Source organism: Macaca thibetana, chromosome 15 (assembly GCF_024542745.1).
Source record: "Macaca thibetana thibetana isolate TM-01 chromosome 15, ASM2454274v1, whole genome shotgun sequence".
NCBI classification, from domain to species: domain Eukaryota; kingdom Metazoa; phylum Chordata; class Mammalia; order Primates; family Cercopithecidae; genus Macaca; species Macaca thibetana.
In genome coordinates this window covers 41,113,859-41,131,502 of record NC_065592.1, presented here as the reverse complement: position 1 = coordinate 41,131,502, position 17,644 = coordinate 41,113,859, and the positions used below count along the sequence as shown (strand labels likewise).

The following is a 17,644-nucleotide window of genomic DNA, read 5'->3' as shown; positions in this document are numbered from 1 at the left end:
ACTGCAATTGGTGATGGGGCCGGGTTGAGCTCTGGCAAGTGGGCTTCAAGGTTGTGTTCCGACCCCCTAAGCTAAGCTGCCTTTGGATCTCATTGCAGCCTGCCCAACAGCGAGTGGTGTGGTGGGAAATCCTCGCCTGGGAGTCAGGAGACCCAGATACAAATCCTCCCTCTGCCGCTTGCATGTTCTGTAACCTTGGGTAAGTCGCTTCCCTTCTCTTGAGCCTAGACGTTTTCTCATCTGTCAACCTTGCAAGGTTGTCATAGGGTGAAATGAGAAAGTACACAAAAAAGAAAGTCCAGCAGTTTACAGCACACAGTGGGTGCTCAGTAAACAACAGCTTTTATCTATTACCTGGGGCTTGAGCCCATGTCTTGTAAGGCCTGATTGCATTGCTCTTTTCTCTGCATCTGAATCTCTATTGAGAAGCATTCCAATAGCGGATCCAAGACATTATGAATTGTAATCCTTGTCTGTTTTCTAATCTGACCGCAGATCTTAAATGTGTTGGGTGTCTGAACAGAGGCCAAAGGGCTCAGGTCCAGGCCAACCTATCACATCCACCTTCTGGCATTAACTAGCAGACTCTATTATGCGTGGGAAGCAGGTGGGGCCCTGAGCACTGTGGGCAGAGCCACTTCCCTCTAGTCTAATATTAGCAGCAGGTTGTCCTGAGTGGGAGTTGCTTTGCAGGGTTCACCCCAAAACCCATCCCCCTCCTGGAACCTGAGGGAGATTTCCTCTGGGGATACCAGTAGCCAGAGGTTGTGTGAAAACAACAGCAAGTTAGATTCTACTTCTACCTAAGCCGCCAAGTTCAAGGTCCTCTCCCCACCCTGTATCTCAGACCCCGCATTTGTCAAATGAGAGAATTGGACCAGATTTGTGCTTTTTAAACTTTCTGGGCTTCTGGTCTCCTTGAGAATATTTGATAAAAAGCTTTGGACCAACTTCCCATGGTAAAACAAACAACAACAAAAGTACAGCTTATACTTTATCCTTCTACAGGTGATGTAGAACAATTCTTTTCCCTGAGCTAGACACCAGCAGAGGAAGTTCCAGATTAATTTAAGATATGATTTGAAATCTCTGCTATCACTTTTGCATTCAGATATCTGTGTAAACACTACTTCATCAGAGAAGCTTTCCAAACCCCCCAAACTAGATCAAGTTCTACTATTCTAAGCCCTTTTACTGCCCTGTAATTCTTCTTCAAAACACTTAACACAGTTCTAATTATCTTTTTAATATTTGTCTACTCCATTAGACTTACTTCGCCCCTGGCAGCTCAAGGTTCCCACAGCAGTGATCTCATGAACAAGGCAGCAGCTTCATGGCCTTTTTTGGTTGTTGTTTAATAGAAACAGGATCTCGCTCTGTCACCCAGGCTGCAGCGCAGGGCGCATAGTTCACGGTAACCTCCAATTCCTGGGCTCACACAATCCTCCTGCTTTAGCCTCCTGAAGTAGCTGGCACTATAGGCACATGCCACCATGCCTGGCTAATTATGAAATTTTTCTGTAGAGATGGGAGTCTTGCTGTGTTGACCAGTCTAGTTTCAAGCTCCTGGCTTCAAGTGATCCTCTTACCTCGGCCTGGGATTACAGGTGTGAACTATCATGTACAGCCTTCATGGCCTTTTGCACCTAGCCTCAGAAGTCACAGAGCTATCACGAGGCGAGCCAGGCGAGGGTTTGCTATTCAGGGACTCCAGAATATGGCAGAAGCTGGGCCTGCAGGAGTCAGTGGGGCAGCGTGGTGTCTATTGATCTCATCGCACCTCCATCTCCTCATTTGTAAAAGGGAGCTCATAATCTTAGTTCATGGTTGTTTTATTGGACTGTGTAAAGATCAGATGAGATAATGGCAGTAGAATTCATAGCACCCTGCAGGGTGCATTCAGCCAACATTTACTGAGCGCCTACAATATGCCAGGCGCTAAGGGTTTTACCACCACTGTCTCCTTAATAATGCACCATAGCCCAAGAAGGAAGATGCAAGTCTCAGCCAGCCCACGTGAGGACCCAGCTGAAATGAGCCACTCCGGGGGCTGCGCTCGGGCTGGCGGGCGCCGGGACGGAAAGGGGGCGGCGCGCAGGTGGGGCGGGCCGGGGGCGGGGCGGCGCGGCGGTTCCGGGATCCGGGTCCCGGCCTCCGCCGCCGCCTTGGGGCGCGCTGAGCGCTGGCCGCTATAGGCGGGCGCATGTCGGGGCGCACGGCGCGGCGGCGCTGCCCGCGGGGACTGCGGCGCGGTCGCGACGCGCTATTGGTGCTGCTGGCGCTGCTGGCATTGGCCGGGCTGGGCTCGGTGCTGCGGGCGCGGCGCGGGGCCAGGGCCAGGGCTGCGGATCCGGGACCCCCGCGCACCCCTCGCCTCGGGCGGCGAGAACCGGTCCTCCCGCGGCCGCCGGTGCCCGCGAACGCGCTGGGCGCGCGGGGCGAGGCGGTGCGGCTGCAGCTGCAGGGCGAGGAGCTGCGGCTGCAGGAGGAGAGCGTGCGGCTGCACCAGATTAACATCTACCTCAGCGACCGCATCTCACTGCACCGCCGCCTGCCCGAGCGCTGGAACCCGCTGTGAGTGCACATCTCGGGGGAGGAAGCCCGCCCTCAGAGCCCCGGGCCTCAGTTTCTCCATCAGAGCATTGGCAGGGCGGGGAGCTGGGGTCTCCAGGATGGCGCGTCTTCCTGAGTCTCTCCGAAGAAGATAGTGTAAGAGCTCATATGGGGGCGGGGAGGCAAGAAAGTAAAAAAGACGAAAGCAGAAAAAAAAAAAAAAATCCCAGAAATTGGCAAGTCTGTTACTAAGTGATCTCTTAGCTCCCTTCTCCTTAAGAAGTTATCATTTCCCTGAAAAGGTGGGGGTCAGGGCTAAGCAGACAGGTTTAAGGCGAGGACCCCCCAGCACCCACACAGGACAACCCCGCTCTACCCGGCTCACAGTGCCTCCGCGAAACTGACAACTCCGGGCGGGGACCGGCTCCATTCATTCATCTGTGTGTCCCAGGGCCTAAGGGACAAACAGGATGCAAGGGAGCCCCGGACAGGTGAGGCGAAAGGTGGCTAGAAGGCCCCTCAGCACTAGAAAGCCTCCTTGCGCTCTCCCTGGGCATTGGCTTTCTGAGCTTTGGGTGGAGGAAGGCGGGAAAGGGCACGGGGTGGGAAGGGCTCCTTCTGGCCATAATCCACCCCAGCTCACTCATGTGGGTGGTGCTGGACTGGAGCCAGCATGGTAAGAGGCCTAGTTCCTGTTGGAGCTACTGGCTGGGCAGGTTGTGCCCCTGCCTAGGTGAGGATCCAGGGCACACGCTGGCAGCAGGAGGAAGGACTGGCGGCTGCTTCCACCTTTGCCCCTGAGCCTCCTGGGCTCTCACTTTTTCTTCGAGGTGTCAGGGATCTTCCAAGTCCTTTTTTGAGCCCCCTCTTTACAGACTTTGAGGAAAAGAGGGCTCAAAGAGGGGGTTCCCATCGGAGCTGGTGGGGGCAGCCTGCTGTGTGCACCAGGCACCTGCCACTCCTCTCCCCTCCAAGACATTCGTGCTTTCAAGTGTGGAAATAGGTTCAGAAAGGATAGGTGACCCACCCAAGGCCCCTCAGTTGGAATGTGGTAGGACTGGTCTGGAGGGACTATGGCCCTCCTGGCCCACTTGGCACCATGCTGATCTCAGGATTTTGGGGGCCTGCTCCATGGTACCTTGGCCAGAGAGACCATGAATGATGGAATGAGGATGCCCCACCTCTGCCCCACTGTTTCCACTGTCCTCCCTGTTTTGGGGATCTCCTCATGCCTAGCCTCATGCTTCTGCCTGAGGCATTTTTCACTGTTAGTCTTTTTGAGTAAAACTTAGGATTGATAGTAGTTCCTGCACTCACCAGCCTAACGCATGCTTAGCTCCTCAAAACCCCAAGGGTGCCCGCTGAGGCAAGGTGGAGGGGAAGCTTTCAGGTTATACCCAGCTTCAGGTTAAATCCAGCCCAGGGGAGATAAAATCCTGGTTCTTTTGCTTGTCACTTCTGTGATCTCCGGCAAGCTACTTAGCCTCTCAGAGCCTTGGTTTCCCCCCATTTGCAAACTAGGAAACTCATAAAAGTGAGTCTCCATGCATTCTACATAAAAGTGAGTGGAAAGAACACAACTTAGGAATTAATAAAGCACCAGTACCTGGGAGCACACTGTGTGCTTAAATCTTAGTTTTTTTCACCTTTCCCTGTTGCCAAGAATGTACTCAGGAGGTTGCTTTTGAGAGTCATTCAGGGATTGGTTGTAGTTTTTCTTTCCCGGATCCAACTTCCTTTATTGTCCCAGGTTGTGAATATCTCTTTGAAACACTGCAGACAACCTGTGGGGCTTATGGTAACCTGTCTCCATGGTGACGCAGCTGCCCTGTGTCCTCCCAGGATTTGCTTGTAGATCCTGCTGTTGCATTGACCCTGGAAGTTAAGCCAAACCCAGCATGATAAGGAGTGTGAATGCCTCCTGCTTCTAATTCCTGCAGCAAGGCCTGTTGGGTTATTCTTACCCGGCCAGAGAGAAAGGTGAGCCTGAGCTGTGTGGGTCTCCGTTGGGCCAGGCTTTGAGAGGTAGTGTAACTTCAGAGTGGTTAGTAGGGTCAGGGTCTTTTGTGGCATCTCACTTTTATTACAGTTCATCCAGGAGCTAATCAGGGTCTTGAGATTTTGCCTGAGAAACCTGAATGACAGATCATGAGTTCACAGTGTGGGTATGGGGTTCCCTGTGAGTCTAATAAACAGAGGGATAATGAAGGTCCCTGAATGTTGCAGGAAGGAGGGCCCTGAGGGAGCATCTAGTCTAACTAGAGAGGAAAAGCCACACACCCAGGTCACACAGAGCCACAGTCCAGATCTTTTACTCATTCCCCCCTTTTTGGGTGGGTACGATTATTTCTATGTTTATTTTAATTATAAAAGCAATGCATATTCACTCTAGAAATGTTGGCATACACAGAGAAACAGAAAAGGAAAAAAATAAAAATCAATAAACCTACCACTCAGGGGGAACCATTGTTAACATTTTGCTGTGCTTCCTAGACTTTTTAATGAAAGTCTTTACTCTGCAGTGCCTTTTACCAAAGGAAAGGAGTGGGGAATGACTAAGGGACCATTTGGTTTGGCTCTTCCTGGTGTCAGAAGGGTGTGGCACTGTGTCTGCCTTCTTGTAGAAGGCCAGACCACTAAAAAGACGTTTCAGAGTGCTGGTCCTAGTTCTGTGAGACCCAGTATAGACCTTGGCCCTCTATGACTCTAATAATTTACATGTCAGTGGATTCGAGTATGGTTTTGTTAGTTACAGCACTGAATTGAGGAGAAAGGAGGCTCATGATGACTAGGAATCCTTCCTTGCATGGTAACATAGTAAGTATTAATATTAATATAAATAAGTATAGTAAGTATAGGTAGTATAGTAAGTAAGCACAGTAGTATAGTATGACTAGCATCTCAGCAAAGAAGGGGAATTTTTACTCTGAGATGATAGCAGATCAAAGTGGGGAGAAGATAGCTGGGTGTGTGGCCCTGGGGAACTTTAAAAAATATATTGATGCCGGGAATCTTCCCCAGAACAATGAAATCAGAATTTCTGTGGCTAGGACCTAGGCTGAATCTGATACGCAACCACAGGCGAAAGCTACTGGCCGAGAGCCTGTGGATTTCTGAGTCAGAAGATTTAGGGTGAGTGCTTTCGAGGGCGTGGAGAATACCAGAACTAGACAAAGTAAGGATTAATAACAGGTCAAATATAGTTCAAGCCAGTGATGACATCATAGTCAGTTGAGTGGTGTGTCACAAGAAAATGGTTGTTAATAATGTACTGAAATTTGCAAAAAGTTTTAGTTTTCATAGAATATGGGGAACTCGAGATGATCACTGTAATATCATTCTCATTTGCATTCTGATATTTAGCAGAAGAGAAAGAGTGGAGTAACAGACAGTGTCCTCAGGGCTGGACATTTCTCCAGGTATATCTATGGGGATACCATACATGTGAACACCAGCCATTCTCTACCAGGGCAGAAGAACTATGAACCATTTGGTCAAGGAAAGCATGGTGTTTGCATTTCTTGACTTGCTCTGATTTTAGACTTGTTAATACTATAATTGCAGATGTGTGTCTGAGTTCAGGGGTCAGAATTTGGGTGCTGGGATGGCAAAGTAATTCTTTTTTTTTTTTTTTTTTTTTTTTTTTGAGTTGGAGTCTTGCTGTGTTGCCCAGGCTGGAGTACAATGGTGCAATCTTGGCTCACTGCAACCTCCCTGTCCTGGGTTCAAGACATTCTCCTGCCTGAGCCTTCTAAGTAGCTGGGATTATAGGCAAGTGCCACCACACCTGGCTAATTTTTGTATTTTTAGTAGAGACGGGATTTCACCATGTTGGCCAGGCTGGTCTCAAACTCCTGACCTCAGGTGATCTGCCCGTGTTGGCCTCCCAAAGTGCTGGGATTACAGGCGTGAGCCACCATGCCCAGCCTCGTAGTGGTTCTAAACAGGTAATTCAGCAAAAGTATGTCTTGGTGGGGTTGCAGGAGGGAGTAGGACATTAGACTGATGTTTCTTTTGTTTCTCCAACAAAGTTGTGGAAATTTTATGGATTCTTATTAGATCGATCTTGAGAACATCAGAGTGGCATTCTTTCTTGAGTCAGTACTTCAGTACTTCAAATCCACAGAACATGTTCAATTTTGGTTAGTATTTTCCTGATACCTTTTTCTTTCACTCATTCTGTGTCCAGATGTTTTTGGTGTGTCTTTGAATAGTATATTGCTCAATTTTGTGTTGTCATTAAAAAAAAATCCAGGCCAGGCGCGGTAGCTCACACCTATAATCTCAGCACTTTGGAAGGCCAAGGTGGGTGGATCACTTGAGGTCAGGAGTTCAAGATTAGCCTGGCCAACATGGTGAAGACCTGTCTGTACTAAAAATACAAAAATTAGCTAGGCATGGTGGTGGGTGTCTGTAATCCCAGCTACTCGGGAGGCTAAGGCAGGAGAATTGCTTGAACCCAGGAGGCTGGAGGTTGCAGTGAGCCAAGATTGTACCACTGTACTCCAGACTGGGCAACAGAAAAAGACTCCATTTAAAAAGAAAAATCCAGACTGACAATCATTGACTTTTAGCTAGATAGTTATATCCACTTACATTTATTGTGCTTACTGATACTTTTAGATTTGATAGTGCCATCTTATTTTATGTTTTCATTTGTTACGCTTTTTTTGGTGTTTTCTTCCTCTTTCTTCCTACTGCTTTTTGAGTTGATAGAGGCTTTCCCCCTCCTTCTCATTCCATTTTTTTCCTCTCTACTAATTTAGCAGTTATATTATCTATTTCTAACCCTAGTGGTAAATTTTAAAGTATGTGTTTAACTCAACAAAGTCTAAAATTAATCATTAACTATGGACCATAGAATGCTTTAGTATTGATCATCTTCTCTCCTAATTTGTATGCCATTTTGCTCCAATATTTTAATTCTGTCTTGCTTTTAAACTGACAAATTAGGATAGCTAAAAATGCAGTATTTATTTGTTCAGATTTATCCACAAGTTTACCATTTTCTTTGCTCACTATTCTTTCCTGAGTCAGAGACCTTTCTGGGATTCTTCTTCTTGAAATACATCATGTATTAACTGCTGTAGAGAGGTCTATTGTGATTCCTCAGTTTTCTTTATCTGAAACTGTTTTTATTTTGCTCTTGTTCGTGAAAGTTTTGCTGGATATATAATTCTGTGTTGGTAGTTTGACATTTGAAGGTATTATTACCTTGTCATCTGGTTTGCACCATTGCTATGAGATGCCTACAGTAACCCAGATCTCTCTGTCATCCTTCTTTCTTTGTCGTTCATTTGAGGCCTTCTTTTATTTAAGCATATTAGGCATACTTATTTTATACTCTATGTCTGGTAATTATGTTATCTAGATTAGTATTTTCTTGTTGTTCCTGCATGATGAAGACTTCTTTTACTTTCCTGTCAGCTAAGCCATGCATTTAAAAGATTTTTTTTCTTTTTTTTTTTTTTTTTTTTTTTTGAGATAGAGTTTTGCTCTTGTTGCCCAGGCTGGAGTGCAATGGTACAATCTCAGCTCACTGCAACCTCCACCTCCTGGGTTCAAGTGATTCTCCTGCCTCAGCCTCCCTAGTAGCTGGGATTACAGGCGCCTGCCACCACGCTCTGCTAATTTTTGTGTTTTTAGTAGAAATGGGGTTTCACCATGTTGGCCAGGCTGGTCTTGAACTCCTGACCTTAGGTGATCTCCCGCCTTGGCCTCTCAAAGTGCTGGGATTACAGGTGTGAGCCACAGCACCTGGCCAAAAGATTTTTTAAAAACTTTTTATCAAGACTTTTTTGGGTGTATACACCAGGAGGGTTTCCCTAGACATCTTAGTCTTCCATGTTGCCGAAAGTAGAAGTCCTATATTCACTTTTTAGAAATAATTATTTTCTATACTAGTCAGGATTCTTTTGGTTGAAAGTGACTGAAAACCCAATGCAAACTGACTTAAATATAAAAGAAAATATATTGGGTTCTATTACAGAAAAGTCTGGGATGACAACTCAGTTCAGGTTATTGTTGGCCCTGGATTTAGGGACTCAAATGATGTCATCAGGAGATTATTAATTGGTCAGGCCTGAGGCATGTAACCTTTCCAGGGTTAGGGGTGTGTGTCTGTTTGTGTATATGCACGTGCTTATGTATGTTCAGCCCTCCACAAACCACATAGACTGACAGTTGGAAAATTGGCTCTTAAAAGAGAAATCAAAGTGCAGAACAGTGAAGAAAGGAGAAAGGATTCTAGGCAGGTAAGACACAAAAATGTATATTATGATCTCCTTGGCCTGTTATACAGAGGATATGAGTTGTTTTTTTTAAAAAGACATTTATGTGATAGCCTTAATATAAAGATAAAAGAAGATCAGGAGGGGCCAGGCACATTTGGTTACACCTGTAATCCCAGAACTTTGGGAGGCCAAGGAGGGCAGATCACTTGAGGTCAGGAGTTCGAGACCAGCCTGGCCAACATGGTGAAAGCCTGTCTCTCCTAAAAATACAAAAATTAGCCTAGCATGATGGTGGGCGCCTGTAATCCCAGCTACTTGGGAGGCTAAGGCAGGAGAATTGCTTGAACCCGGGAGGCAGAGGTGGCAGTGAGCCAAGATCCCCCCACTGCACTCCAGCCTGGGCAAAAAAAATAAATAAATAAAATAAAGTTCAAGAGGCATTAACTGCATCCATTAATTCATTCATATCCATATAATACATAAATAAATATTCTACTAGCAGAGATTGTTGTAGTCCCTACCCAGTAGAGTTGTTATAAAGGCTACATGAAGTAATGTGTGTAAAATGCTTATATGGTGCCTCTCCTGTAGTAAGCACTCAACAAATGGTACTGTTATTACCAGGTAAAGAACAAGGCGTGCTGAAAATACAGAGACAGACACAACTCAGTCTCTACCCTTACAACGCACATGTAATATACCAGAAACGAAGGGAAATGATTGTGTGCTGTGATGTGGCATTAAATCCAGTTCTGAGCTTCCTTTTGTCCTCAAGGCAGAAGTGGAACCCTAAAGTGATCCTTAGCTGTCTTTGTATGATCAAAGGATGCACAGCTTTTATCAGTCAGGAAAAGGAGAAAGTGTTTTTTTCTGGAAGGAAACTTAGAGACATTTCAAAAAGATATACAGACAATCTCCGATTTAAGATGGTTTGACTTAAAATTTTTCAACTCTATCATAGTACCCATGCAACCATTCTGGTTTTCACTTTTGATACATATTTGATAAATTCTATGAGATGTCCAATACTTTATTATACAGTAGGTTTGTGTTAGATGATTTTGCCCAACTGTAGACTAATGGAAGTGTTCTGAGCACATTTAAGATAGGCTAGGCTAAGCTGTGATGTTTAGTAGGTTAGGTGTATTAAATGCATTTTCTACTTGGAATGTTTTCAACTTATGATGAGTTTATTGGGATGTAACCCCACTGTAAGTCAAGGAACATTGGGTATTGAACCTCGTAAAACAGAATGCCTTTAGGAGATGTTTTCAAAAAAGAAACAAACTATACCAGGACAAGAAAATAAGAAAGGGTAGAGTATTAAATTATTGATCAATGAAGGCATTTGCTATGAGGAGCTAAAGAAACATGATCTAATCTTTAATCTTTAAAAAATGATGTTTCTTTGTGATTATGAAAATTGTAGTTGTTCACTTTAGGACAATGTTAGAATGCACAAAAATATAAAAAATTAAATAAGAATCAGTATTAATCTCAATTCTTAGAGATCACCATTGATATCATTTTGGCATATTTCTATTGTTTATTGTTTATGTGTGAACGCACTCACATACACGTGGTTGTTTCTCGAACTGGCTATTTGTAGATTTCTACCCTGCCTTTTTGATTTAACATTATAGTGTGACCATTTTCCTTTATCATTAAATATTCTCTAAAAAAGTTATTTTGTTGTTTTACATGGTGCCTCTCATGTAGTAAGAACTCAACAAAGGGTGCAGTTATTACCAGGTAAAGTACAAGGCGTGCTGAAAATACATGGCCATGATTTCCTCATGCAGCCATACTATACTATATTTTCTTCTTGTTGGACGTTGAAATTGTTTACAACTTTTTGCTATTATAAATAATGTTACAAAGAAAAAGTTTTAGAACAAGCCTCCTTCAGGGTATTCTGATTATTTACTTTGGCAAGAAATGTTTATGTATAGTGATATGAGATCAAATAAAAGAGGAACATTTTAAAGCTCTGAATGTTAATTGAAAAATTGCTACCCAGCCTTCTTGTGATTTAGATGACACAAATAAAGAGCCCACCTAGACATTCCAGAATGGTGGCCGTAGGCCATTGGTTTTAGTGGAAACACATAAAAAACAAAAAACAAAAAAAAAAGCAGGGCTGACATATAGTTCCAACTCTGTTTTGTCAAGCAGAGAAGAAATAAATTTTCATCCAAAATAGTAGGGATGTGATTTCAGACTAAAGGATAGTTCTTTACACTGAATGCACTTCACTTTGAAAACCTCACTTCACCGTCCTTATTGTCACTTATTTCTCTTGAACTTGTGCATATTTGAAACAAAGTTTTAGCAGCATCTTAAGAAAAAAAATCTTTATTTTAGGTTTCACAAAAACACTTTTGTTTTTCATGTAGTGTGAGCAATTAATTTTTCTTTTTGTCTTTTCAGTTTTTTTTTTTTTTGAGACAGGATCTGACTGTGTTGCCCAGGCTGGAGCACAATGGCGCCGTCTCAGCTCACTGCCACCCCGCCTCCCTGGCTCAAACCATCCTTCCACCTCAGCCTCCTGAGTAGCTGGGACTACAGGTGTGTGCCACCATGTCCAGCTAATTTTTGTATTTTTGGTAGAGACCTGTTTTTGACATGTTGCCCAGGCTGATTTCCAACTCCTGGGCTCAAGCTATCCTCCTGCCTTGGCCTCTCAAAATGCTGGGATTACAAGTGTGAGCCACCGTGCCCGGCCTCACAGTTAATTCTTTCTGAGGCTCCTGGTGGGCTACAACTCAACACAATCTAGCTTTTCTATGCATCCTGTCTAGTACTCAGGGGCTTAATAATCAAGACATAGTTATTAATATTTTTATAACACACACATATGTTTACCATTTGCTATAACATGTGTTTGTTGGAGGGAGGATGTTTCTTTTTGTTTTTGTTTTTTGTTTTTTGTTTTGTGTTTTTTTTGAGACGCAGTTTTGCTCTTGTTGCCCAAGCTGGAGTGCAATGGCACAATCTCGGCTCACTGCAACCTCCGCCTCCCAGGTTCAAGCAATTCTCCTGCCTCAGCCTCCCTAGTAGCTGGGACTATAGGCGCCCACCACCACATTTGGCCAATTTTTGTATTTTTAGTAGAGACAGGGTTTCACTATGTTGGCCAGGCTGGTCTTGAACTCCTGACCTCGTGATCCACCCACCTCCGCCTCCCAAAGTGCTGGGATTACAGGCATGAGCCACCGCACCCGGCCCAGAGTGGGGATGTTTTGGTAGATATGAGAAATAATGAGATTGAGGAGGGCATTTGTAAGGGCTACTAAAATTGAGATACATAGCTATAGATCAGAATGGACTTGGTGTTTGGGTGTATCCTTCACAACATTAGACCTTTTTTCCCTCTTTTTATATTTAAGTTTTAATTTGGAAAAATTTAAACCTGGAGAAAATTTATGAGACTAGCATAACAAACTTCTATAAATCCTCCGCCTAGATCCACCCATTATTGTTTTGGCCCATTTACTTACTTTTTCTCTTTCTGTATGTCTACTCTAATATTATACACATTTGAGAGTAAGTTACAGAAATAACAGTTCTTTACCTGTCTCTACTTCAGCATGTATTTTCAAAGAACAAGGACATTCTCTCATGATACCGTGATGTAATATCAAGTTCAGGATATTTATCCAATATTGGATGTCTATAGCTGTCCCAACTTTTTTCTTTTTTTTTTTTTTAAGACGAAGTCTCGCTCTGTTGCCCAGTCTGGAGTGCAATGGAGTGATCTTGGCTCACTGCAACCCTCCTGGGTTCAAGCGATTCTCCTGCCTCAGCCTCCTGAGTAGCTGGGATTACAGGCAGGCACCTCCATGCCCAGCTAATTTTTTTGTACTTTTAGTAGAGATGGGGTTTCACCATGTTGGTCAGGCTTATCTCAAACTCCTGACCTCAGGTGATCCGCCCGCCTTGGCCTCCCAAAGTGCTGGGATTACAGGTGTGAGCCACTGTGCCCGGCCAGCTGTCCCAACTTTTGTAGCAAGATTTTTCCTTCCTAATCCAGTAACCCCATTGGTTTATAAAATGTCTCAGTTTAGGTCTGTCAGATACTTTCCTTGTGATTTATTTTATGGTGTGTATTACCGCAAAATTTAGTGGCTTAAAATAGCAATAAACACTTGTTATTTCACACAGTTTCTATGGACTAGGAATTTAGGAATAGCTTAACTGGGTGGTTCTGGCTTGGAATCTCTCTTGAGATTATAGCCAAGATGTCACTTGGGATTTTGATCCCCTGAAGGCATAATTGGGTGGGGCTGGAGGTTCTGATTCCAAAATGGCTCATTCACGTGGCTGGATAGATTGTACTGGCTGTTGGCAGGAAACCTCGGTTGCTTGCCACATAGACTTCTCCATAGGGCTGCTTGAGTATCCTCACAGCATGGCAGCCGGCTTTCTCCAGAATGGATGATACATTCCATTGAGGAAACAAAGAGGAATCATCAGTGTTTTATGATGTAGTCTTGGAAGTCATACACTGTTTCTCCTGCTTTTCATGTGTGGTAGTTTTAAAATATGTCCACGAATTCTCTGATAGCCTCTGTCCAAGAGATGGAGCCACTTTCTCCTCCCTTTGAATGTGGACCAGACTCTCTTCTCTGGAGCACAAAGCCTTCCACAGGGTCAGTGCTAAGTTAACTACTTGCATGAGTTGAAAGCCTATGGTGTCTGGGGATTCGACTCCTGGCTGGCTAGGTGCTGGTGGGGATGCCCAGTGTCTTCACCACACCACAGCTTTCATGCTTCCAGCCTGGGCTGACCTTTTCTCAAGCACCCAGAGCAGGGCCTCCAGATGCAGCAGGGGTGAGTATATAAAGCTGGCAAGAACAGCCCCAGCCCCTATCAGAGATTCTCAGATAAGCCTGTTCACAGCTGAAGGGAAATCATCCCAGTGACAGCAGAGCAACGCCACTGCCAGGGAGCCTTGGAACTTGCTGTAGAGGCTGTCCTGGCATTAGCAAGAGGGACCTGGAACTCATTCCAGGGAAGAGGACCCTGGACTCTGAGAAGGAGAAGAGAAATTGTCCTTATCTTGGTGGGAGGGAAGGCCAGGTGGGGAGATGTGATACAGGGATCTTTAGATTCAGATGGCCCACCTGAGCCTCCTGTTGGGTAGAAGGAACAAGCCAGAACCCTGCAACAAGGTCCCTCGACACAAAGATCTCAGCCCGGTACACACTAGCATGTGCTCTGTGAACCGACCAAGTCACTCCACCTTTCTTAGCCTTTAACATGGGAACAATAAATGCTAACATAGGAAGTCATTTTGAAGGTAAAATGAAGTACTACATGTCATCAATTCAGAGGCGCATTTTTTCCCACATTTCAACATTTCTAAAATTAGCATGTGTCTTAAAAATCAATGCATCTTACCATTATGCTAGGCAGCACTTGTCTTTTTTCCCCCCACTTTTAAGTTTATAGGTACCTGTGCAGGATGTACAGGTTTGTTACATAGGTAAACGTGTGCCATGGTGGTTTGCTGTACAGACCATCTTATCACCTAGGTATTAAGCCCAGCATGCATTAGCTATTCTTCCTGATGCTCTCCCTCCTCCCACCCCCCACAACAGTTCCCAGTGTGTGTTGTTCCCCTCCATGTATCCATGTGTTCTCATAATTCAGCTCTCACTTTTAAGTGAGAACATGTGGTATTTGGTTTTCTGTTCCTGCATTAGTTTGCTGAGGATGATGGCTTCCAGCTCCATCCATGTCCCTGCAAAAGACATAATCTCATTCCTTTTTATGGCTGTGTAGCATTCCATGGTATATATATACCACATTTTCTTTCATCGATGGGCATTTAGATTGATTCCATGTCTTTGCTATTGTGCATAATACTGCAATGAACGTATGCGTGCATATATCTTTATAGTAGAATGATTTATATTCCACTGGGTGTGTACCCAGTAATGGAATTGCTGGGTCAAATGGCATTCCTGCCTCTAAGTCTTTGAGGAATCGCCACACTCTCTTCCCCAATAGTTGAACTAATTTATACTCCCACCAGCAGTGTAAAAGCTTTCCTCTTTCTCCACAACTTCGCCAGCATCTGTTGTTTTTTGACTTTTTAATAATGGTCATTTTGACGAGTGTGGGGTGGTATCTCTTCTTATTGGTTCATTAAAGAATGTCGTGTCTTCCAACCCAGGGCTGCTCCACTTTGTTGAAATACTGTAGACTGGAGCACAAAAGTAATTTTCTAAGGTATGACAAAGTTACTATGTGTATTTAAAAGGAGTCCTTACCTGTTAGAGACACATATTGAACTATTTTTAGATGCTACAATATGCTGGATTTTCTTTACAAATAATCTGGGGCAGAGGGAGTGGTGTTGACATAGATGAATCGAGAGTACAGTGGCACAATCTTGGCTCACTGCCACCCCCATCTCCTGGGGTTCAAGTGATGCTCATGCCTCAGCTCCCCAAGTAGCTGGGATTACAGGCATGTGCCACCATGCCTGGCTCATTTTTGTATTTTTAGTAGAGATGGGGTTTCGCCATGTTGGTCAGGCTGGTCTCGAACTCCTGGCCTCAAGTGATCTGCTGGCCTCAGGCTCTGAAAGTGCTGGGATTACAGGCGTGAGCCATTGTGCCCGGCCCTGTTCTGCTTTTTTAATGTTGAAATTTCTGGCCAGGCGCAGTGGCTCACGCCTGTAATCCCAGCACTTTGGGAGGCCGAGGTGGGCAGATCACGAAGTCAGGAGATCAAGACCATCCTGGCTAACACAGTGAAACCCCGTCTCTACTAACGATACAAAAACAAAATTAGCCGGGCGTGGTGGTGGGCACTTGTAGTCCCAGCTACTCGGGAGGCTGAGGTGGGATAATAATGTGAACCCGGGAGGCAGAGCTTGCAGTGAGCCGAGATCGTGCCACTGTGCTCCAGCCTGGGCGACAGAGCGAGACTCAGTCTCAAAAACAAACAAAACAAAACAAAATTCTAATAGTTAAGTAAAAGAGGAAAAAACAAATACTTTTGTATGCTAAGGGCTCTTCCTTAACTTTTCATGGGGCTCATCATTCCGGTCTCATCCTAAATGTCACCTCCTCCAAGTGCTGCTCCCAGATTACCTGTCCTATAGTTGCTCTCCTTCCCCCTCTGCACTCCTCTGTTTCTCACTTCCATAGTTTCAAAGTTGTTCTCTTTCATCACTCTCCTTTCCATTTTCCATAGCACTACCACTTTCTGAATTCCTGATTTGTTTGTTTAGTTGATTACTGTCCCCTGAATATGAGCTCCATGGGAGCAGGGGCCTGGCCTATCTGGCACACAGTAGGTGCTCAGGAAGTTTTTGGTGACTGACTGATAAAGGGCCCAGTAACACAATGCTGGCATGTGGTAGACAGCAGATGTCAGTTTCCCTCCTCCTCCTGCCTAGTTTGGCATCTTTGCTCCTGTCCTCTTTGATCTGTCACTTAACTTATCTGGGAAGGCCTTGCCTTAGCAATCCAGGGAGCCTGGCTGGTCTCCAGCATTTCACGCCCTTCTTGAATATCTAACTGATCTCTTGGTCTAACCTTTGGCCAGCCCCTAGCATTCAAACTCTGCCCCTTCTGATATCCCCATGGTGTTGCTCTCCCACCTTGCCATCAGCTACTTCCCACTGATGGTCTCCAGGTACTGCCCCTTAGTCAGTCCCATGACACTGGGAATTTGTCATCAGTCACTCAGGATAGAATTCTGTGTCAACCAGGGAAACTTCAGTTCAAAGTGACAGCAAATTGCTAAACAAAGAGGGAGCTTATTGGTTCTAATCACTGCCAGTCAGGCCCACTGCTGGCGTTGAGTGGGCTCAGCCTCACCCCACCACATGACTACCACATCTTGGGGGGTGGGTGGCAGTGGGGATTTTGGGGAGGTAACCAGTGTCCTCTGCAGAGTCCTTCCTGGAGTGTTCATAGGTCCTAGCCCCAATTCTAGTTTATGCATTTGGGATACTACCTTTGCTAAGCCTAGACAGTATTGGATGCTGGAAGAAGGTAGGGAGTGGTACAGTGGTACATGAGGACTCAGAATACTGCGAGTGGTGCATGCTGAGGTGGAGGTGGGCCGGGTGCTGGAGGAGCATTGAGGAGATAACAACTGCCTGAGATAGGTGGTCCCGGGTAGTTCACAAAGGAGAACAGGCCTGAGCTGGGAGCTTGCCAACTAGAGAAGGGAGGAAGGGGCATTCCAGGCAGAGGGAACAGTCTGAGCAAAGGTCTGGGAGTGAGATTGGGGCAGAGTAGACAGAGAGGAGGGCGATGGGGAAGAAAGAAGTGCCAATTCCCTTCCTTCTGATTCTGCCTGGTTTGTATGTTACTCAAATCCAAAAGTTGCTTGACAGCTTAGAACAATATTCCACAGTAAAAGCTAGGTGGGTATCATGGTTAGGACCTTTCTTGGAGTCTGCTGGGGCCCCTACTGCCAAAAGGGGAGCTCCGGAAGATCTTTCAGCAGATTATGTCCCCTTCCCCAGGGGACCATGAACTGATGTCCCCTTTGTCACTCCATCCCCAGTGCCAGCCTGGGCTAGATCCTCAGTTCCTGAAGTTGCGCTGTATTTGCAGGTGCAAAGAGAAGAAATATGATTATGATAATTTGCCCAGGACATCTGTTATCATAGCATTTTATAATGAAGCCTGGTCAACTCTCCTTCGGACAGTTTACAGTGTCCTTGAGACATCCCCGGATATCCTGCTAGAAGAAGTGATCCTTGTAGATGACTACAGTGATAGAGGTGAGTCCTGGCCAGGGCTCTGGGAAGAGCCTGTTCTTCTGTGGCAGTGTCTGGGAGGTAAGACTGGGATGCAGGAGGGCTAGAGTAGACCCAGTAAGGATGG

The 17,644-nt window shown here is 45.2% G+C and overlaps 1 protein-coding gene across 2 annotated transcripts in view; it reads left to right on the top strand.

The window, feature by feature from the left end:
* The window catches only part of GALNT12 (polypeptide N-acetylgalactosaminyltransferase 12), a 51,802-nt gene that overhangs the window by 6,543 nt on the left and 27,615 nt on the right, over nt 1-17,644 (top strand). Inside the window, exons 2-4 of one of the 2 annotated variants that reach the window (XM_050762127.1) lie at nt 99-199; nt 11,238-11,354; nt 17,372-17,541. In XM_050762127.1, coding sequence (XP_050618084.1) covers nt 11,269-11,354; nt 17,372-17,541 — 256 coding nt within the window. In that variant the 5' untranslated portion in view covers nt 99-199; nt 11,238-11,268. Of the gene's footprint in view, nt 1-98; nt 200-2,174; nt 2,575-11,237; nt 11,355-17,371; nt 17,542-17,644 lie in introns of those variants that run through there. The other variant, XM_050762126.1, reaches the window with a different exon arrangement.